This window comes from Rhinopithecus roxellana, chromosome 10 (assembly GCF_007565055.1).
Source record: "Rhinopithecus roxellana isolate Shanxi Qingling chromosome 10, ASM756505v1, whole genome shotgun sequence".
In the NCBI taxonomy this organism is placed as follows: domain Eukaryota; kingdom Metazoa; phylum Chordata; class Mammalia; order Primates; family Cercopithecidae; genus Rhinopithecus; species Rhinopithecus roxellana.
The window spans coordinates 74066235-74089793 of NC_044558.1; the positions used below are offsets into that span (position 1 = coordinate 74066235).

Genomic DNA, 23559 nt, shown 5'->3' on the forward strand with positions numbered 1-23559 from the left:
GGATTTCACACTAAATGGCCCCTGAGTACGAAGTTGATGATATATATAGATTGCTTTTCTTTAATATAGCTTATTTTAAATTAGAAAAATTAAGATTTCATTTAAGAAATAATATGATTTAAAAAAACAGTTGAACATATATATTTTCAAGTTTTACAGCATAAAAGAATTTCGGGTTACCAATAACATTCACCAATATGGAACATACTATTTTCATGTTATGATTTAATTACTCTGAAAGTTTCCCAACTCAAAACTTTAGTGCTTCTTTTAAGAAAGTATTTAAAGAGACTGAAGCAACTGTTTGCCCAAAATAAATTAACGTACACACACACACACACACACACACACACACACACACACATTATTTTCTATTTTCAAAAGATCAGAATAAATAACCTTTATATTGAAGAGCCAAGGCTTCATGGCATCAACTTCAGCCTGTCCTTTGCTGAGGTCATAGACAGCAAGGTACAATGCTCGCTGCGTCATAAAATGAGGATGAGTACTATAGAATTCCTCACGACCTAAATAAAGATTAGAGACAAATTTTTTAAATCTTTCAAACAACAGGCAAGAACCCTTTTTAAAAAAATATCTGGGGGGAATAATACTATTTATTATTTAGCATACTACTAAGAGAAAAACAACAGATAATGTTTAGAGAACTATTCTGGGTTTTTACAAGGGACTGACCACTTTTAGCATATATGGCACCAACTGATCAAAACACCTAGCACCGTATTGTTACCAACATATCCTTCCATGTTCTTCTCCATTCTGGAGGCAAGGGTAAAATTAGGAGACGTAAAGGGCTTTGGAATAATTCCATACAGTCTACCAGGTTTCTGGATATTAGAACAGAAAGTTCAGTTTTTGAATCCCTGTTCAAAACAAATGGTAACAGTGAATTTTAAAATTCTATAGAAAGAAATACCTGCAAAATCCCACACATTCAGAACGAGATCTCTCTTTCTTTTGCCTCTTATTTGGATAGGCCAGTCTTTCACATCTATGCCAACTGTGGCACTTTGCATTCCAAGATCTGATTTCTTGGTTTTCATTAATTGCTGCAATAAGGTGGTTTTACCACTCCCAGTATTTCCAACAATCATAAGTTTCATTCGGTTATAGGGCACAGCCTTTTTTAACCGCTGTTGAAGAAACCTAGTATTTGAAATATAAAAATAAAATAATAAACTGTTGAAAAGTACACTTAAGATTTAGGTGAGTTCTTTTGCATGTCACACTATTCTAAACTATAATATCCAAAAGATTGCATAGCTCATATAAGTAATAATGTATATGTCTTTCAGAGTACTGTTAATGCATATATTTTGCTAGAGATTTTAGTGTGGTTGATAATGTTTGGTAAAATCACCAAAGAAAACATGTTACACTATCACCAGAAATAATCAAAAGGCCAAAATACATTTGCAATACTAATTAGAATACGATATGCAATATATATACATCTATATATACACACATATACATACATACATGTATACATATTTGAATTTCTTTAAATAGTATGAAGAGCCCTGTAAATTACAGGCTGGGTGTGGTGGCTCATGCCTGTCATCCCAGCACTTTAGGAGGCTGAGGCGGGTGGATCACGAGGTCAGGAGTTCAAGACCAGCCTGGCCAACATAGTGAAACCCCATCTCTATTAAAAATACACAAAATCAGCCGGGTATGGTGGCAGGCACCTATAATTCCAGCTATTTGGGAGACTGAGGCAGGAGAATCGCTTGAAGCCAAGAGGCGGAGGTTGCAGTGGGCTGAGATCAGTCCATTGCACTCCAGCCTGGGCAATAACAGTGAAACTCAGTCTCAAAAAGAAAAGAAAAGAAGAAAAGAAAAACCCTATAAATTATAAAGTATAAAATTTCACAAAGTCCATATGACATAGAAACAAGGTATACATATATGTATACTGTTATAATAAAGCTTGATAATAAGGTCATATTAGTTACATTATATATGTGTGTATGTATACACATATATGGTATATATGATGTATAGATATGTATTCATATATATCACATATGCATATGATAGTATATATGTATAGCGAGATCACCTTACATCATAAATAAATAAATATAAACTATTATACTATCAGCAACTGTTAACAAGCTTTCATTCCTAATGATCTTAATGCAAAAACCGAACTAAATAGAAGCGTTTAGGTAGCTTAAAAACTACCTTTAAACTAATAGATTTAAAGTGTTATCAAAAATATAATGCATAGAGAAAGATACATTTTGAAATACGTTAAAATGTTGCCACAGTCTCAAATTAGAGAAAAAGACTAAATCATAAGTTACTACATCGGAGTAGTGACCAATTCATTCCTATTACTAATAAGAATCTCACCAACATTCCTGATGATATGACCAAAAAGGATTACTTTTCTTGATTTATTTATTTATTAAGAATGCACCACTATTTGAAAAACGGCTTTCTTCAAAAAGCAAATGATGCCTACAATTTCTAACCTGCTCTAGGTCTTCCTGTCTTCTCTGAAAATGTTAAACATGTTTAAAAGTATTTAAACTAAAAGCTAGTTCTACTAAATGTTTAGTAAGAATTGAACCAATTTTTATATAACCATCTTTTCCAGTTTCAAGAGAGAAAAATAATTGTGTAGGATGAAGGGTAGTCACAATTAGCACAAAAGTTAACAAATTCTTTCCTTTAAAATGAAATGAAGCTCAGGAGGAGTTCAGAAAACAAAATCCTTCCTCATAAAAAGAGATGAAGTTAAATACAAATTTAAGAGATTTTAGGCAGAAGAGAATCAGGAAGTATAAATCACTGGTAATTAAGCAACTACTAATTGTATGCCAGGCACTGTGTTGGGTGCCAAGATTTGAATAGTGACTGAACACAGCTATGATCTCTGCCTTGGTGGATATTACAGTCAAGTTGAGAGGTGATGACAGAGCTGAGGTCTGCAATGTTCATACAGTAACTGTGGAAAAGGGAGCAAAGGATTTTATGAGAAAGTAATAAGACCAATGTGCTGAAAGGGAATAAAATGGGGGATAAAATCTGTTATCAAAGATATTTAAAGTGCTTAGAGTGTAAAGACCAGAAACAGTGATACTTGAGAAGTTTTGGTGCTTTCAAAACTGATCAAGGTGAGTAGATTACTCATCCTAATGGGCAAAATAGAAGTTAGTAATTTCATATGATGTCAGTAACGATAATGCTTTAAGATGTAAGAGGCATATGTTACCTAGTTGCTATATGAAATACAGTGTGAGAAGTTATTAAACTGTGCTATATTTCTTTAGACTGTGTAATCGAGAGACCAAATCACAATACTTATTTTCTTTTAGAGTCTACTCCAGTGAAAAGAAACAGAAGGAGGAGAAGCTGCTCTCAACATTAGCCTGGCTAAGAAGAATGAAAAATCTCTACAGTGGCACCACAGAAACGCATTCATTAAATGAAAGGCAAATGACACAGCATATTAATGCCAAATATTACTATTCATTTTTCCCTAAATTGTAACAATGTACATCCATCAAAGTCACAGAAAGTAGAAAATCTGAAATAAATTTAATAAAAACAGAGAGAAAAAAAATTATCTAACCTTATGATGTCTTTGGCTTTACATCCTATATGTTTAAAATCAAAGTTAAGACGCAGTTCATCCAAAGGAAGATCCCATATTTTGCTTAATTTCCCCATTTCATTGGGAAAGGATCTTAGTTCCAAGTTGTAACTGACATCCAGAGATGTCAGATTTTCAAGACAGCCAATCTCAGGAGGAATCTTAATGGAAAAAAAGGGGCAAAAGCTGTTGGTGGGAAGGAAGAAATGTGTTCTGCCAAAAAACAAGATGATAAGAAACAAGAAAGGCTCACAGATTCCATCAGCAGCTTGCACAGTCTTTCAACAGAGTTCTAAAACTTTCCAAAGGTTTGTCATAAGTTGTCAGTATGTGTTTAAAAACATGAAAACTTACATATAAAAACTTACTCCCAAACAATCTATATCACTCATCAGTAATCTTAAAAAACCCCATCTCCTTTGGTAACATACTTCATCTCTTCAAGACATTGAAAGTAAGGAAGTTCTTACCACAAAATGGATTTAGTTATCCAAATCCATTATCTGTGGCTTCATTCTGCTCCTTCAGTAAAGGAAAGAAGACCTAGAGTCACTACAAACCTGCATGCAATTTAGTGTTCTCATAGTAAAGCTACATGCTTATACTTTAGGCGGCATCCTAATTGGAGTGATTTCTTTTCTGTTCCAAATTTTTAAGCAATATATACCGTATTTATAATAGAAAACACTCATTTGCTGGCAAAAAAAATCAGGTAGCAAAATATATGCACAGTTTTTCTGAACCTCACAGTGTCAGACACTTAATTCTTTTGGTTTTGTAGGCAATACGCTAAACTTGAAAAAAAATATTTTCTGAGACAAATAGATTATCAATTTCAGATTCATAACAGAGAGAATGGAGCAAAACAAAAAAGATTGATCCATTAGGGTGATAGGTAGTATGGTGCAGGAATGCAGAAATTTAAGAATGTACCAAAGAAAGCTGAAAAACAAGTAATACAGTACACAGGCCAGCAACAACTTGAGAAAAATGAAGCATCTAAGAGTCTGTTAACAGATTGGACAGAGATTTAGTGATACAACGACACACAGCATAACATTAATCTATAATTATGTATAATTCATATAATCCTTTAAAAATATAGCACAAAAGTATTTTTTAAGGAAATTACGCTGTGTTACCATATCCATTTACCACAGGGTAGGCTTACAACTTATTTAAAAACCAAAAAAATTGAATAGTATTGATATTTACAATGCTTATTTTGAATTTATTAAATGACATCAACTACTATTCCGTAGAAAACTCTTTATGAGCTAGTACTATAAAGAATTGTATATTAGTAAAGCATTTTAAGTTTTTTTGTCATAGTTAAGTAACAGTTAAGAGTAACTTGAGTTAATCTATAATATGTTATATGATAACATCACACATAATTTGAAATGAATATTCTAATAATTTTTACTTTGTACAAATGTTGGGTAGACAAATTTATATCTAGCTGTTTAGCTTTCAGATTAAAAGGTTCTGGTAAGTATTGTATATTGTTTTATTGTTTAGTGGAAATATTACAGCTACTACTTTTAAATATTTTTAAAAGCAGATTTTTTAAAATTGTCTGTGTGAGAATAGAAATTAAATTAAGTGACACACCATTAGTAGCTGTTTTTATTTTTTAATTTAATGGAAATCTGAACTTATAGTTGACAGGAATTTATAGTTAACAGGAAGCTTCTAGTTTCATGAAATTGGTATTTAGAAACTAAATATCACTTAAAATGATAATTTGTGATGATGCAAATCATAAAGTATATTTTTTAAGTGGCAATAATTTTAAAAGTGACATCTTACCTCTTTCAGTTTATTGTGAGAAAGATGCAGTTTCTCTACTCTGGACCATAAATATGCTTTTTCACTCAAGTCCAAGATGCTGATCTGATTATGGCTAAATAAGAGTTCCCTTAAATTCAAAGATTTCCAGTGTGCAGGACCTGGTAGACGTTGAATATCATTGCTGCTCATATCTAAAGACCGCAAGCTAAAACAATACAATGGAAAGATGTAAATCAAGTGAGTATTTCCAAAATACATGAAATAACATCACAAATAATTTTCCTCAGGGTAAGAATAAGGTGTAATGTCAAAACTAGCATTATTGACATATGCGTATGCATGTGATTTGAGAGCCTGAAGTTGAACCACCAGAGTTTAAGAACCATGAGCTGGGCAAGTTACTTCATCTCTTACGAAGTGGAGATAATAACAGTGGCTATTGTAAGGGATTATTAGGAAGATTAAAGAGGGGAACCACTGTAGAGTAGTTAGATTAGTTCAACACATTCTAAATCTAGGTGTAAGTTAGCTATTATAGGTTTGTGTAACACTCTTTATGGCTAAATTATAATTATTATTTGCCTAAATATGAGCTCACAGAAGAGTTCATTGCAGCATCATGCAAGCAGCATTTTAGTCTTAATTCTAAAAAGCCACAGTGTTTGAAGGAATAGCTGACAGCAAGAAAACAAAGGAAAAGATAGATTTACACATATATTTTATGAATTTGGTTTCTCATGTATGATATAACTAGAATAGAATTTAAGATTACAACACAATCAAGATCAAATTAATGCCTCGATTTAAAGTTAACAGGAAGCTTCTGGTTTCATGAAATTAACCAAAATACCTCAAAAACCTGGAACTACATAAACTTGCCTAATCTTCACCCAAAATTTCACTCAAACACAACTTAAGCATAATGTCAAAGTTTAGGGTATTCTGGCAACATATCAAGTTCCACTATCATTTTAAAAGTTAAAGTGATAGCCAGTATAATCTCATTTCATTATACTAATACAGCAATTAATTAAACAATCCTAAGTTGTTTTTACACAATGATCCACTAAATTAATATAAAAGTTTCCATTTTAAGTAATGAGTTGGGTCTTTTATCTAGTGAAAATCATTCATACATACAAAAACATTAAGCTAAGTAGGTTTAGAAAGCAATTACCTCCACATGACTGAATCGAAATCATGTTTCTAAAGGTTCTGTTCCAGCTGATGTGCTTTTAAAACTAAAATAACAATAAACTTACTGTGGAAGATTTAAAATTGCTTCTGGAATACATGTAAATTTGTTTTGAGATAATTTTAGGCTTGTCATGGAAGGAGGCAAGAAAGGCATAGCAGCTAAAAGAAAAAAAATGAGATAAACATTTTAATCATTTTAACCAGATTTCCATTAAATTAAAAAATAAGAACAGCTACCAATGATGTTTAATTTAATTTAATTTCCATTCTCACACTGACAATTTTTAAAAATCCACTTTTAAAAATAAGGTAATAGCCTTAATACTTCCACTAAACAATAAAACAAAATGCCATACTTACCAGAATCTTTTAACCTGGAAGCTAAACAGCTATTTAAATATAAATTTAACTACCCAATATTTGTACAAAGTAAAAATTTTTAGAATATTTATTTCAAATTATGTGTGATGTTATTATATATCATATAGATTAACTAAAATTACTCTTAAATAACTACAGCAAAACAACTTTGAACACTTTACTAATATACAGCATATTATAAGGACAAAAATGATTTATGGTACTAGCTCATAAAGAGTGTTCTATGGAATAATAATGGGTGTTATTTAATAAAAGTATTCTTTGACCATATAATCTTAAGAGATTGGGAAACATTCGGTAAAATAAAGTAAAATATCTGAGTTCTCAAAACTCTGGTGTATTTTATGAATTTTTTTATTTTTTACATTATTATTATTATTATTATTATTTGAGACAGAGTCTCTCTCTGTTGCCCAGGCTGGAGTGCAGTGGCACGATCTCAGCTCAATGCAATCTCCGCCTCCCAGGTTCAAGAGATTCTCCTGCCTCAGCATCCTGAGTAGCTGGGATTACAGGTGCGGGCCACCATGTCCAGCTAATTTTTGGTATTTTTAGTAGAGACGGGTTTTCACCATGTTAGCCATGATGGTCTCAATCTTCTGACCTCGTGAACTGCCCGCCTCGGCCTCCCAAAGTGCTAGGATTACAGGCGTGAGTCACTGCGCCCGGCCTATTTTGTGAATTCTTAAGAAAGAAATGCAGTATGAGGTACCTCCAAGGAATAAAATTCTGTGAAACACAATTTGGGAAATAGAAAATCACACAGCCTGTTTTCTTATCTGTAAAAGAGTGCAGCTAGATCAGGTGAACACTGAGATACATGAAATATCTACAAATCTGCGGTTCTGTGAAAATGGCTTGAGAAATTAGTTATTAGCATTTTCAAGGTTAAAAAATACGGGTTATGATTTATCTAGACAATTTTCAAGGGTCAAAATGTTCCAGGACATTCCTAGAAGCTGTTTTCCTGAGAAGAAGAATGATACATATTATACCTCACCTATTGGCAAAATAAATGAGTAGAAATGATTCTCCACTTAAGACTTCAGAGTCTTGAGTTTCATATGTTGTATGGAAAACATTCATAAGGCCACAGAACTAAAACTATATTTTACATGGGATTTATTTATTATTATTATTTTTTTTTTTTTACGGAGTCTTGCTCTGTTGCCAGGCTAGAGTGCAGTGGCATGATCTCCACTCACTGCAACTTCCGACTCCCTGGTTCAAGCGATTCTCCTGCCTCAGCCTCTCGAGTAGCTGGGATTACAGTCACATGCCACCACGCTTACTAAAAAAAACTAAAAGTTTTTGTGTTTTTAGTAGAGACAAGGTTTCACCATTTACATGGGATTATTTTTTAATGGTTAGTGGTCCTGCTCAGATGTCACCTCCGTGGGGCATCTTCTCAAACGTAAGACCACTTCTCAAACTATTAAGCTTGTGTAGTGCAAAGCAAACAGATTTTGAACTGGGGTCCATTCAAACTTTCACAAGATAATCAATTACATGCACCTGTAAACATCACACAAAAAAAGTCTCGCTGCTCTGATTTCCTCAACTGGGCAGAGGTCATACCTGTCCTAGGTACAACGACCATTAGGATCATTGTGAGATTCAGCTGAGATGACACACTAACCATACACAAACTTCAGGGTCATTTTGGATGCTCCTCTTTCCAGACCCAACTTAAATGTCACAGGAACAGAAATGCTTCCCTGACTCCACAGTCTGAATCAGATTCCCCTGAGGTACCACAGAGCATTCTGAAACTTTTCCACAGAAGGTACCACAATATAAAATTACATTTATTTGTGCCATCATTACTTAATGTTTGTCTGTCCTCTGAACTTAATCACAAGTTCCTTAAGGACAGAGACCGAGTTTGCTTTGCTTACTAGTGAGTGAGTGAATCACTCTCTCTCCAGTTTCAGGATCATAGTTAGAATGTGGCCAATATTCAAGAGAGTAGGAGGAAGGGAGGGAGGGATAAAGGAGGAAAATACTATCCAAATTAAGATGGTTTTGATCATTATCAGTTTCTGAAAGCTCTGACAAATTAAAATACCATTAATAAGCAGTCAAGCCATATTCTGCTATTAAATAGAATTAAAAATTATTTTACTGAGTCAGGTATAGAATAATCACATGGGTGGCAAGAAGTGAGTATTCTCTATGAAGGAAGATAAAATATGGGGAATTCCTGTTTATTATCATAAAAGTATTTTGTTCCTTAATATTAAAATGTTCATTTAGGATACAAATGAACATAATTTCCTCTATTATTTCATAAGCTAAGAGAATGCAGGGGATTCTACAACTTTTAATAAAAGTGATGATAATAATTTGCATTACTGTAATGTCTTGCAAAGCACAAGAGCTGATTGAATATACATTAACTTCACTAAATTGAAAACTATTAAATGATTAATTTTGTTTCTAACAACAGCAATAAGAGTAATCATATTTATCACACAAAAAATTGCTGAAGAAACTTCAGTATGAAAAACAGTATTTCAGTATAAGATGCCTTACCCAGCTCAGGCAGCCATGTGCATGTTTAGTTGAAGACTAAAAGGAACCACAGTGTACTACACAGTAGGCCAAGTAACTATCATTTTAACCTCTGACAATAAAAATGTGATAACTTTGTTTAAATTATAGACTATTTTTAGAGCAGTTTTAGATACACAGAAAAATTGAGAAGACAGTCCAAAGACTTTCAATATATCGCTTCTCTCACCACCACCACCCCACATATATTTTCCCCTATTATTAACAATTTGCATTAGTTTGGCACAGTTGTTCCAACTGATGAGCCAATATTCGACACATCATTATCACTCAAAGTCCACAGTTTACATCAGGGTTCATTCTTTGTACTGTACATTCTATGGGTTTTGACAAGTGTACAATGGCACGTATCCCCCACTGTAGTATACAAAACAGTTGCACTGCCCTAAAAATCCTCTGTGCTTTACCTATTCATCTCTCCCTCCCCTAACCCGACAACCATTGATCTTTTTAATGTCCTCATAATTTTGTCTCTTCCAGAATGTCTTACAGTTGGGAACGAATAGTATGTAGCCTTTTCAGATTGACTTCTTTCACTTAGCAATATGCATTTACAGTTCTTTCATTTATTTTCATAGTTTGATAGCATTTTCTTTTATTGCCAACCTGCTAACTTTATTTTTTAAATCCAGCATAATATTTAGACTGAAATGCCACCTTTAAATCCCCACCTAAAGGGTCCATATGTGACTCATCTTGTACAACTTAGAGGGCCTGGTAAGGAGGAGACCCACACAGAATACTTACCAAGAAAATTCATTCTGGCACTGAAACTCTCCACTTTAGGACAAGCCTCAAGAAAGTTCTCTGATAGGGATGAAATGTGGTTTTTACTAAGGTTTAAAATCTTCAGTTCCTTCAGTCTCAAGGGGGTGCATATCCCTGATATTTTATTTCTAGTCACAAGAGACAAGATAATGATTAAATTGCATAAATTCATATGCTTTAAAGAAAAAATACCAAAAACAATTTGCTTTCAAAGAATAGCATCGAAAAGGATTCATTAATTTAAAAATTAGTTGTGAAAATATAAGTCATTGATAGTAGTTGCAATATTCATTGTCTCAGTTTTTTATTATATATAATACTTATACATTATAATAAATATATATATTATATATATATTTTTTTGAGACAGAGTCTCGCCTCTGTCACCCAGGCTGGAGTGCAATGGCGCGATCTTGGCTCACTGCGACCTCCGCCTCCTGGGTTCAAGCGATTTTCATGCCTCAGCCTCTGAGTAGTTGGGATTACAGGCGCGCACCACCAACCCCGGATAATTTTTGTATTTTTAGTAGAGATGGAGTTTCACCATGTTGTCAAAACTCATGACTATACAAATGTCAGCGTATTTTGTTAACATCAGCATATTTAGCCAGTCCTTTTATTTTTAATGAGCTCTGTCTTACCCTTCTAAAATGAGCTGCTCCAGTTTCTCTACCACATCAGCAAGGTTCTCAGGAACAGAAGACAGCTGGTTATATGACAGGTTAAACTGTTTCAGAGTTGGACATTTCACTGCAGGATCTAAAACCACTGAGGGTCCAATGTCATTTCGAGAGACATCAAGGTTAGCAACACAACTCATTTTCAACAAGTAAGAAGGAAATGATGTAAATTTATTACTGTGCAAGTCCAAATGTGTCAAACTCTTCAGAGTCTGAAAAGACAAGAGTTTAAAATTCTAAAGTGAACCATCTGAGGAACTTAAGTCTAGCTAATATTTCTGCCTTACACACCTCTGGTAACTAGAACCATCAAGAATTTTCAAAAAGTTGAAAACACAATCCACAACAGAATTTCAGTATACTGATTAGCCCAATCATCTCTGCTTATAGCATGGGTAAAACCAGCAAAATTACAACGGTAGACTGTAAAAAGCAGGTTCATGAAAACAGAGTTGAAAGCTTCCTTCAGCTTTTCGTAAATTATTCCCAGAAAGAGCAAAATGGAAGCGGAATAGGCCTCAACAAATATTTGAATTAATGATTTAAGAAAAAGCACAACACAATCCTGGGAATATGTTTTAAATGCTGTCAGAAATTGTTACATATTTTGATACATATAAGATTTAACCATAAAAATAGTTACATACAATTTGTGTTTCATTTTAGAACCTCCTCTTTTTTATGAAACTTTTTGTTTCAAATTTCTACTTTCCATTTTTAAGCAGTTTATGATTTTATAATGATAACAGCAAACCCCTACTTACATATTACGTCGATTTTTTACAACTTTGGTATGTAATACTCTCAAAGAGCTCAAATGCCAAAAACAATCACTTCTCTATGCTCTTCTTTATATATCAGTATATTTATCCATACAAGAAATTCTAGACTTTGATATGATTATAGAGGCTTATTAATGACTCTTTGTCCCAGAAGTTGTTTCAAAATTCCTGCCTTTGTTTCAGACCCTTATTAACTTATTCCAAAGTAAAGACTTTAAAATTATTCCCAGGGTTTAATCAGGAAATTTTCTTATAAAAAGGAACATAGTTGAGACTCTTTGACAATAACAAACAAACAAAGTACCATCTAATGGTGTCATTTTGAAATTTCCCTAAGAGAAGGTTCTGAGCTTGTCCAGTCATTGAATGCCGGCATGTCTCACCTTATCACCATCTCTTCCAATTCTCTTTGTTTTAACTAGACTAAATCCCAGAATTATTTCACTTGCTCATTTAACAAATATTAATTGAAGTATTACCAAGTTTCAGGCATTAATTCCTCCACAAATCAATTCAGTAAGTATCTACTAAACTTCTACCATATGTCAGGTCTCACTAGGCACTGGGAATAGACAGAAACAAGCCTGAAACAAGTCCTGTCCTCAAGGAGTTCACAGTTTAGTGAGGGCAAAGGTACTTTAAATCAAATTGGATGACCGAATGAGAATTAGAGGGAAAGCATCAGGTGTTATGGAAATGGAGGTTAGGTGGCCAGGTTGTCTGGAGGGTAGAAGGAAAAAGGAAGAGAAGCAGAGAGTGATGAAGTGACATTTAAATTGAGCCCTGGGTGACTTGAAGTATTTAGCAAGGCAAAGAGGTGAAGAGAGAAAGACACATTTTAGACATTACAGCATGGCTGGAGGAGTGGGTCACCTTTCTTTCTTCTGTCTCCAGATATAAAAACTTTACAGAAAAAAACACCCCTTAAATATACTTAAAATTTATGTAATGTTGCCTTTAAAACATCTCAAAATTATGATAATTTTTTAGGCTTAAAAAGGGGGAAATGCATTTGCAACAAGACTTTTTTTTTTTTTTTTTTTTAGATAGGGTCTCACTCTGTTGCCCAGGCTGGAGTAGAGTGGTGCAATCTTGGCTCACTGCAACCTCTGCCTCCCAGGATCAGGCAATTCTCCTACCTCAGCATCCAGTAGCTGGGACCACAGGTGCACCCACCCACGCATGGCTAATTTTTTGTATTTTTGGTAGAGACAAGATTTTGCTGTTGTTTACGCTGGTCTTGAACTCTTGAACTCAGACAATACGCCCGCCTCAGCCTCCAAAGTGCTGGGATTATAGGCATGAGTCACCATGCCCAGCCTTGAGAATTTTATTTAACAATTTAAACATTTGCATTAAAATAATTTTAATTTTTATGGTATCTTCTTTGGCTTTCAAAACTATTTTGATCTGTAGTACATACAAATGCTGAGCAAAGTCAATTTTCAGAGAGCTATCCTATCAACAAACTATATTATACTTTAATTCTTGTAAGACAGGAACTTTGACCAAAAAAAAAAAAAAATCTTTTAAGTTACACATTATTTTAAACTGGAAAAAAAATAGCCACAACAATCATTTAGTTGAATCTCTATTTTACAGATGAGAAAATGAAGGATTAGAGCAGGAGGAGTGACATGTTTGTATTGTCACACAGTTGGTAGCTGAGTCAGAGCCAGTACTACCAAACCAGGTCTAATTCTAGTTTACCTAATCTAATTTAAATAGTTGATGTTGTCTTACTTGAATTAAATGATTAAAGTTTAATCAATATACACTTGATAGACTTTAACATGTACTCCGTACAAAACCTAGAATTCCTTTCTAATCAGATCTGTTTCCACTGCCTGCCCTCAAAGATGCTCCTGAACATCACACAGACTAAGATATGTGTGCAAAAACCAGAAGAACGGGGGACATATCGCCCAGTGACACAAAAGTAGAATGTTCTTTTAAAAGACTTAATCAGGCAAACTAGATATAAATACAAAAGCTCTTCAAACGTCTTAAAAGTTACAAGGATAAATTAAATTTACTTCACATAGCTGTTGTGGAAAGCTCATGAGTGCATTCTGGTGAAGCTCCAGCTTTTCAAGATGCTCCAAATGACCACTTATACAGCATTTCTGGCTTAGGGCATCAATATCTCTTAGTTCATTTGCTGAAAGGTCTAGTGATGTAATATATTCTCTCTCAGAAGCCAGAGAAGAAATGCTGTCTGAATGCCTCATATGGGATTGAAGTTTTGATGACCCTTTTGTCAAAAACAAACAGACAATGGAAATATAAGCAAATAATTTAAATTCATGTAGTGAAAGTTTACTGAGCACCTCCTAGCAATCAGGCTTTCTCCAGGACACTGAAGATTCAGTAGAAAACCAAACTATGGAGTTTATATTCCAGTGGCAGAGATGAACAGTAGATAAAAAGCGCTTAATCAGGTGGTGTAAATGGTGTGGAAAAAAAAAAAAAGAAAACTGGAAGAGAGAATGAAGAGTGGCACTGGTGGGAGGTGTTATTTACATTTCAGAAAACTTGTAAAAATAAAGACTAATGTGTTCTATAATATTCAAGAAAGGTAAATTTTAAATGTATACTTCATTTTTCTATAGCTTGTGGGAAATTATGTAAGATGAAACTGGCCCCAAGAATATTTGAATAATTGGAGGAAATTCAACCAAACACTGTATTTTGCCCAAAGTATCTATTTATTTATGATTACATCCAAATACTTACTGAGTGAATCATCTGAAGATAATATTTTTCTTTTTCTCCTCAGTAAATCTTCATGATCAAAAATGGGCCCCTATTAAAAAATAATGATATTTATAATAAAATTGCCGTCATTTGTTGGACAAGAGGACATTTTTATAAGGAAAGAACCATGGAATTTTAATAGGGTTAAATCGTTTTTATAATTATGGGAAAAAATAGGCAAGTAAAAACTAAGAACCCAATTGTGAAGATAAAAGAAAACAATTCATTTTTGTGCTCAAATGACCTTAGTATCTACTCTTTCTCTTTTGTTTTAAATATAAGGAAACTGAAAAACAGAAAGGTTGAGTCAAAAAGCTGTATCCATATAATTTCTCTCATTAACCAAACTACTTTTTATGACTAAATTTATATATAAATTCGAAAGAGCATATATAAAGCTGAGAGCTAATTTGACCGATTCAACTATAGTCATTCATTTCACCCATCTTGAGGTCTAGAATTAACATAAAACAACACTGATATTTTTAGTACTCAGCTATAATCAAAATTAGAGCATAGGTTAAAATAGATCTTTCAAAGTGAACCTGAGAATAAGGTGGCTCCCAATTTCCTCAACTAGAATGATCAAACTCCTCATGCAAATATGCAATAGTCCTTCCATAGTTCCAAAACAGACAGGAGGTTGAAATAATAATGGTGTCTAAAAAATTAAATAACTTTCAATACACCTATAGATAGATATAGATATAGATATATAGATGAGCAATGAATTATATTATGCTACTCCATCTTGTTCAGTGTCCTTCAGACTTCTGTCTGGTTTCTTAGAAATCACTGTAAGATTTCTAGCTAAAGTGTTCATGGGACCAACCCACACCATTAGGTACAGGTCTAGCCTGGGCTCTTTTCAGACATGAAGTTCTAAAAAGAAAGAAGAAGAAAACCATGTTGAAGTGTACTGTAAGTATACATATATATGCCCCAAACAAATTCATACCCTGCATACTCAAAAGACTACAAATGTGAATTTAGCATAATTTACATCTACTGTGTTTTCATATATATACATATATAAAACATCTCAAAATTATAGTTTTCATACATCAGGGAAATCCCTACCAATTGTTCCTAGCTTTGGCATAAATTTTAGTTATCAAGAGAATGTCAGTAGCAAAACACAACATAATCACAATTCAACTTACCAAGGAACTGGAATGCCTTTGCAAATTTGGTGAGCAACGCTGTAATACGGCATCTCGGTGAAATTCTCCTACACTAATTGAATTTGATTTCTTTTTCACAAGAAATGAGCCTTCACTTCCTATTTTGAAAATGATAAAATAACATGAAAGCGAGTATGAAAAGCTTACTCAATCATAAGATCCTTGTTCAGTCATGGAAGATTAAACCTATTTTTATTAACGGAAATTTCACAGTCCATTTCCTTTGTAAAATCTTTAAAATAGAAATGATAAGCCACGTTGGTTTTTCACTTTAAAAATTCAACAACATTTTTCTTCACTCATAAATATTTATGGAATGGCTGTTACAGACTAGACACTGGGTAAGCACTGGATAATGATATGCAGGAAAAAAATAAATCTATCCCGCAGAGGAGCTCATAGTCCAGCAGGAAAAAGCCAAATCAATCAATGGTTACATAAGCTATAACAAATATGTGTGTGTGCAGAAAGTTTGTATGCAATCTGATCGATGTTACTGCTTTCTGTTTCTCTGAATTTATTTATAGCGACCACTGGAATAGGAACTAGCAGCATAGGAAAGAGAATGGATTAACTCCCTGAATTTTTCTTATAAATTTTTCAAATCTTGTTTTAAATGTTGTAATCACACAAATTATTTAACAGCAATTTTGAATATATTCCTATCTGAATTTCGTGTTTCGTGGTTTCTTTTATGGAATGGTATTAAAATAAACACAATAAATTTGGCTGGCAATAATTATTTTACAAAATAAGGAAAAGGCAGTACTTTCAAAACAATAAATTTACAAAAAAAATCAATAAATAAATCATATTAAAGATAAATAATGTGAATGCATTTGTGAAAATTATGATTTTAAATTCCCCTACTCTTTATCTTAGAAAAACAAAGAATTCATTTTACTTCAAAACCAAATTATAAAATCTGTATATCCAAATATCCCCTTTATAATATTCAGTATAAATCCTGATATAAACAGCTCCCACCTCGTTCATTACTGAAGTTTAATTAATTCTATAATTTACATTATTTTAATGCTTAAGATTTTAATAAAATAGAATTTATAATGTAGTAACAATTACATAATTATAAAGATTATTAAATTATCATAATTATCCCACTTTATATGTTTGTGAAATGTCTATTAGCACATTATTTGTACAAGCAGCATAATGCATTTTATAATTATTTTATGTTAAAATTTCTAATGCTTTCTTTAAAAATACTTGAAGAGAGTTCTTTCAGGCATGATAGAGCAACAAGTGTGAATGAACTTAACCTACTCACATAAACAACAAGAAAACTGGACAAATATATTAAATGACTGGATATAGACACTGGGCGACAGACAGCATAGGACTATGTAATACCTGAAAGGAGGGAAACAAATTATGTGAGCCCTATGATCACTCTGGTCTTCTGCTTGCAGACAAATTAAGGGGCATACACATAAGAAGAAATTGAAACAGTCTCACGGCTTTCCTGAGATGAGGAGATAGACATCAACATTTATGGAGACTACAATAGCTGGGAGTTCTGGGGCAGTTACAGAAAAAGAGCTCCAGTAATCTGCATATGGGTTTCTGGAAGATCTGCACTAGAAATGTAAAAGGGAATTCTTCCAGAGGAAGAAAATGATAATAACTGCAAACTTAGATTAACATAAAGTGGTTGCTTCACTTAAAAAATTATTTTGTATATATAATCCTTAAAGTTTGCACAACAAACAGCAGAGCTTCAAAATATACAAAGCATAAACAGATAAAACTGAAAAGACGACCAACAAATCCTCAATTACAACTTCAATAGTTCTCTTTCAAATACAATAAATAGAGAGAAAAATCAGTAAAGTCACAGAAAACTTGAGAAATTTTACCAAACAATTTGGCCTATTGATTTGACCCAATAACAGATGAATATACTTTCTTTTCAGTTGCACATGGCACACCACCAAGACAGATCATATGATAATCCATAAAGCATTGTTTCAATAAATATAAAAGGATAGAAATCATCAGAGTAGGTTGTCTGGCCACAACAAAATTAAATTGAAACCAATAACCAAAAAGTTATCCAGAAAAATCTCCAATATTTGGAAAATAAACGACAGCCTTCTAAATAACTCATGAATCAAAGAAGTCACAAAGGAAATTAAAATTTTTTAAATGAATGGAAAGATGACACATCAAAATACTGGGATGCAGTGAAAGTGATATTTATAAGGACATACATAGCCTTAAATAAATGTTTCTGTTACAAAATAAGAAGGTTCGAAAAACCAGAGTTCTAAGTTTCCAAATTAAGAATCTATAAAAAAAAGTCAATTAAAATGAAAATAAGTAAGGAAAGGGAACAATAAAGATAAGAACAAAAGTCAGTGAGAAAGTAACACAAACAATAGAGAAAATCAATAAAACAAAAATCTGATTCTTTGAAGAGATTATGAACAGGATAATTAAATCACTAACGGGATAATTAAATAATTACTATAAGTAACATTAAACAAATAAATTTGGCAACTTATATGAAATGGACATATTCCTTTAAAGTTACAAATTACTAAAACTGACTTAAGAAGTAAAAGAAAATTAAAATAATCATACATCTATCAAAGTTATTAAATTCATAAGTTTAAATCTCCTCTCCCCAAAAATTTAAAACCTAGACGGCCTTTGCTGGTGAAGTCTATCATACATTTAAGAAGAAAACACCTTTACACAAACTCTTCCAGAAAATTGTGGAATGGGAAACACTTCCCAATTCATTTCAAGAGGCCAGCATTACTCCCATAATTACAAGGAAGTATAAAACTACAGACTAATATCTCTCACAGATGCAAAATTCTTCTTCTTCTTTTTTTTTTTTTTTTTTTTTTTTTTTTTTTTTTTTTGAGACAGAGTCTCGCACTGTGGCCCAGGCTGGAGTGCAGTAGCATGACTTTGGCTCACTGCAAGCTCCACCTCCAGGTTCACGCCATTCTCCTGACTCAGCCTCCAAAGTAGCTGCGTCTACAGGTGCCCGCCACCATGCCCAGCTAATTTTTTGTATTTTTAGTAGAGATGGGGTTTCACTGTTAGCCAGGATGGTCTTGATCTCCTGACCTCATGATCTGCCCGCCTCGGCCTCCCAAAGTGCTGGGATTACAGGCGTGAGTCACCATGCCCAGCCAGATGCAAAATTCTTAACAAAATTTTAGAAAATAAAATGTAATACTATATAAAAAGGATAATGTACCATAACCAAGTGAGATTTACTCCAGGAATGCAAGTTGGTTTAACATTAGAAAATCAGTTGGTGTATTTGACCATATTAACAAAATATAGGTGAAAAATATGAATACCTCAGCAGATGCTGAACAGCATTTTTCAACACCTATTAATGATTAAAAAAAAAAAAAGGCTCTCCAAAAATGACTAGGAAGAAGCTTCTTCAATTTGATGAAGGGCATCTATGAAAAATGACAATGTCATAATTAGTGATTAGAGACTGAATGTTTTTCCTCTAAGTTTGGAAACCAGGTAATGGTGCCCAGTCTGACCAATTCTATTCAACATAGTACTGGAGGTCCTAGGCAGTGCAATATGACAAGAAAAAAAAAAAGGAGACATAAATATTAGAAAAGAAAAAGCAAATCTGTCTTTATTACTAAATGGTATAATTACGAACAAAGAAAATCCTGTGGAATCTATAATAAGGTACTGGAAAACACATAAGTGAGCTTAGCAAGTTTGCAGGATAAAAAATTCACGTACTAATAAATGAATTGTATTTCTATATATCAGCAGTGAACTCCTGGAAATTAGAATTCAAATACAATACCATCTATAATAGCATCAGAAAACATCCAATACAACACACTGTTACAAATTTTAAAAGACTAATTGAACTATATATCACATTAATATGTCAAAAGACTTGTTATTAATATATTAGTTCCCTCAAATTGATTTACAGATATAATCTATAGAAATTATTATTTATGTATTAATTATATGGTATAGATTATATTAACATTACCGGTAATATGATTTAATTTATAAATTAATTCTATATAAAATCTAAATATGGACTTAATTACAATAAAAATCCCAGCATAAAGTTAGTTGATTCAAAATTTATATGGAAATGCAAAGAATCTAGATTAATAAGAACAATTTTTTTTAAAAGAACACCAGAGGACTTGGACTACCTGATTTCAAGACCTGCTATTAAGCTAGAGTAATCAAGACAGTGTGGTTTCGGCATAAGAATAAAGTATAAATCAGTGGCACAGAATAAATAATGCTAAAATAGAACCATAGCTAAACAGTCAATTAAAGAGAACAAAGCTTCCATTAATTCAATGAGGAATTATATAGTATATTCAACAAGTAATGTTGGAACAACTGGATATCCACACAGAAAGAAATAAGTGTCAACCCTTCATTGACACATCACACACAAAAATCAGCTTAAAATGTTTTAGACCTAAATGTTAAAGCTGAGATTTAACACTTCTAAGAGAAAATACAGGAGAAAATATTCACAAATTTAGGCTAAGAAAAGGTTTCTTAAGTGGGATAGGAAAAGGACAAACCATAAAAGAAAAAAACTGGAAAACTGCATTTCACCAAAATTTAAAACTTCTGTTTTTTAAAAATAATAGAATTAGTAAAGTGAGAAGACAAGCTATGACTGGGAAAAAAATATATGCAATATATACACCTGTCACAACTTCTATCTAGAATATACAAAGAACTTTTATGTAATCGTAAGACAACCCAATTAAAAGCAAAATACCTCAACACTTCACACAAAAATAAGAATGGCCAATAAGAACATGAAAATGTCCTCTATGTAATTAGTCATTAGGGAAATGAAAATTACATCCAAATGAATTAAATCTCCACTAGAAGAGCTAAAATTAACTTGAAAATACCAAGTACAGACAAGGATGTAGAGCAACCAGAATGCTCATGTATCGCCGGTGGGGGTAGAACATAGTACAACCACTTTGGAAAACAGACACAAAAGAGTACTTACTGTATGATTCTATGTACATAAAACTAGAGAAAACATTAATCTACAGTGTCAGGAAGCAAATGATTGCTAAGGGGCAGGGGCAGGGGAAGGGGATGTTTTCAGTGAAGAGGTATGAAGAAACTTTTTTGGAGGATGAAAATATTGCATAACTTAATAGTGATGATGACTACATGAATATGTTAATTTTCAAAGCACATGAAAATATATACTTAAAGTGAATGCATTTTATTTTATATAAATTATATATGTATATAAATCACTACACTTGATTTTTAAAAATGGTTTGACTTGAGACACAATATCTTGGAACAACTCTCATTTTTTGCCCTCTCAAATATCCTTATTCTATCACCCAATGTTTTCAGTCATACTATATTAACAAAAAAGCCCCTCACTCCATTTTTACCAAACATCTTATTAACATTACTACCTTTAACAAAGTTAAGGAGCTTACACAAGCCACAAAAGCATTTAGTGAGTGTCAGAATGTGGAATCTCGTTCCAGTCTAGTCAGAGTTTATTTCCTGGAATATTAACCATTAACCAATTAGTAAGAATAATATTTAGAAGCACAGAGACACACTTCCTTGAAACATCACTTTGACCAAAATTAGTAAACCTAACTGTTTGTGATAATAAACACATTTCTACTTAAGTTTTTCCAAATGATTTAAGTCAGGTTTTTGTCTCGGGTCCTATTTTTCAATGTCAGTGTGTAAATATAAAACACAAAGGGATTTATTTTTATAATAAATACCTTCACTATCTAGATCATCACTCTGAGCAAAGACACTGTCCATAGAAGAGTCAGGAATAAAGGTCCATTCATCAAATTTAGACAGCACATCTTCAAAAAAATTTCCATCACTGCTTGAGGTTGCTCCTTCTTCTATGGCACTTTTCATCTGATATCTGATCACCATTCTTGCTAGTGTAGATGCTATATCTGAAAATAAAGAGATGCACCAGGAACTTAGAAATCAACAATTATGCAAAAATAAACATATATAGGACCAAAGTTCTTATGTATTCCTATGCTTCTAGAGAAAATTTCTATTTTTCCTTCCAAAGTCACCTTACACTAGTGATCCTGAATAATTAGCAGGTGGCAGATCATATTTTTTTAAAAAAAATAACCATGTATACAATGCTTTGGTGTAGATAGCAAAATTGAATCTCTATGGAACTTTATTCAGGAAAAGGCCTAGGCTTTGAAGCCAGACAGGCCTCTGTTCAAGTCACAGAAATGCCATTTGTGAGTTATATAAGCTCCCTGGGTGTCAGTGGCCTCACCTGGAAAACGAATATGATAACATACACAGCATATGGTAACGGAAAAGAGTAAATGAAACCATGCATATAAAATGTTTCGCACAATGCATAGAACACATAAAATACTAAATAAAGGATGTTGTTATTTTTATAAAGTTTGCTGAGTGATTCACTATGACTATTGGGAAATTTGATGGAATTTCAAAATTAACATTCTTCTCACAACTTCATTATATTATATATCAGCTCTACGATGAAGAATAAGTTGACAGAGTCCTCATTGTTCTACATACAGCCAGGAAGATTTCTTCAAATATTACTACTGTAATTACTTCAAATATTACCACATGATACCACTGTATCATGTAGTACAATATCCAGTGATGAGTTGGTTAATGCAATGCTGGTTAGGTCTCCTACTGTAAAAAGGAAAATAAACCCTGGGGCTCAGAGCATGGTGGGGGATCATTTGATATTACCGCCGTGAAGTGTAGCTCATCAGCTAAAAGACATGGACGCCAGTAGGAATAGCAATCATTATAGTAGCAGAGGTGAAGTACGCTCATGTATCTACATCTATTCCTACTGTAAATATGTGGTGAGCCCATAAGATAAACCCCAAGAAGACAATTGATACTGTGGCTTAAACTATACCCATATGCCCAAATAGTTCTTTTTTTCCAGAATAACATGTTATGATATGGGAAATTATCCCGAAGCCCAGCAGGATGAGTTCACACACATATATGTCACTCAGGCAAATACTACCTGAAAAATGTTTGAAAGCTATGACCCAAAGTGTTCTTTACTCAGACCAGCTGCCAGTGAAATCATGGTTATACCCTCCAATTAATCAAATGACATTACTGTGTTTTTTTAATCGGGTAAGATGTGTCAATGGTAAAAACTTCATACAGAGCAAAGAGAATATAGTGAATGACAAACCTCCCTCCATCCTTCTCCAATGGGCCCACAATTCCTCTCCATCAGATAGCGAAGATTACAGTAAGCAGGTTTTTGGCATGAGACTAGTTTAAGTAATGAAACATGGGATCTAACCATGTCTCGGTAATTTCCAAAGACCCCAGAGACAATCACGGACCCCATTTCTGGACGGTTTTATTTCATATTCAAACGTTTGTAACTATCATATTCCAATTGCATTTCCATCAGCATTAGCATAGAAAAAACACTGTTCTGTGCCTATTTTTTGCCATGGAGTAATGTAATCTTTATCAGGACATTAAATTTGCTACATGTTTGCACATTAATTTTGTATCCTGAGACTTTGCTGAAGTTGCTTATCAGCTTAAGGAGATTTTGGGCTGAGACAATGGGGTTTTCTAAATATACAATCATGTCATCTGCAAACAGGGACAATTTGACTTCTTCTTTTCCTAACTGAATACCCTTGATTTCTTTCTCTTGCCTGATTTCCCTAGCCAGAACTTCCAACACTATGTTGAATAGGAGTGGTGAGAGAGGGCATCCCTGTCTTGTGCCAGTTTTCAAAGGGAAT

The 23559-nt window shown here is 33.2% G+C and overlaps 1 protein-coding gene across 3 annotated transcripts in view; it reads right to left on the reverse strand.

Annotated features, from left to right (window-relative positions):
• The window catches only part of LRRK2 (leucine rich repeat kinase 2), a 151873-nt gene that overhangs the window by 60445 nt on the left and 67869 nt on the right, over positions 1–23559 (reverse strand). For all 3 annotated transcript variants that reach the window (XR_004059522.1, XM_010366111.2, XM_030938579.1), the window contains exons 20-30: positions 21526–21714; positions 15725–15843; positions 14541–14610; positions 13841–14058; positions 10984–11234; positions 10322–10470; positions 6685–6778; positions 5441–5627; positions 3608–3789; positions 938–1167; positions 400–527 (exon numbers count right to left, since the gene is read on the reverse strand). Coding sequence is in view for 2 of the 3 variants with exons in the window: in XM_010366111.2 (XP_010364413.2) it covers positions 400–527; positions 938–1167; positions 3608–3789; positions 5441–5627; positions 6685–6778; positions 10322–10470; positions 10984–11234; positions 13841–14058; positions 14541–14610; positions 15725–15843; positions 21526–21714 (1817 nt within the window). In the remaining variant the exon portion in view is untranslated. The remainder of the gene's footprint in view (positions 1–399; positions 528–937; positions 1168–3607; positions 3790–5440; positions 5628–6684; positions 6779–10321; positions 10471–10983; positions 11235–13840; positions 14059–14540; positions 14611–15724; positions 15844–21525; positions 21715–23559) is intronic.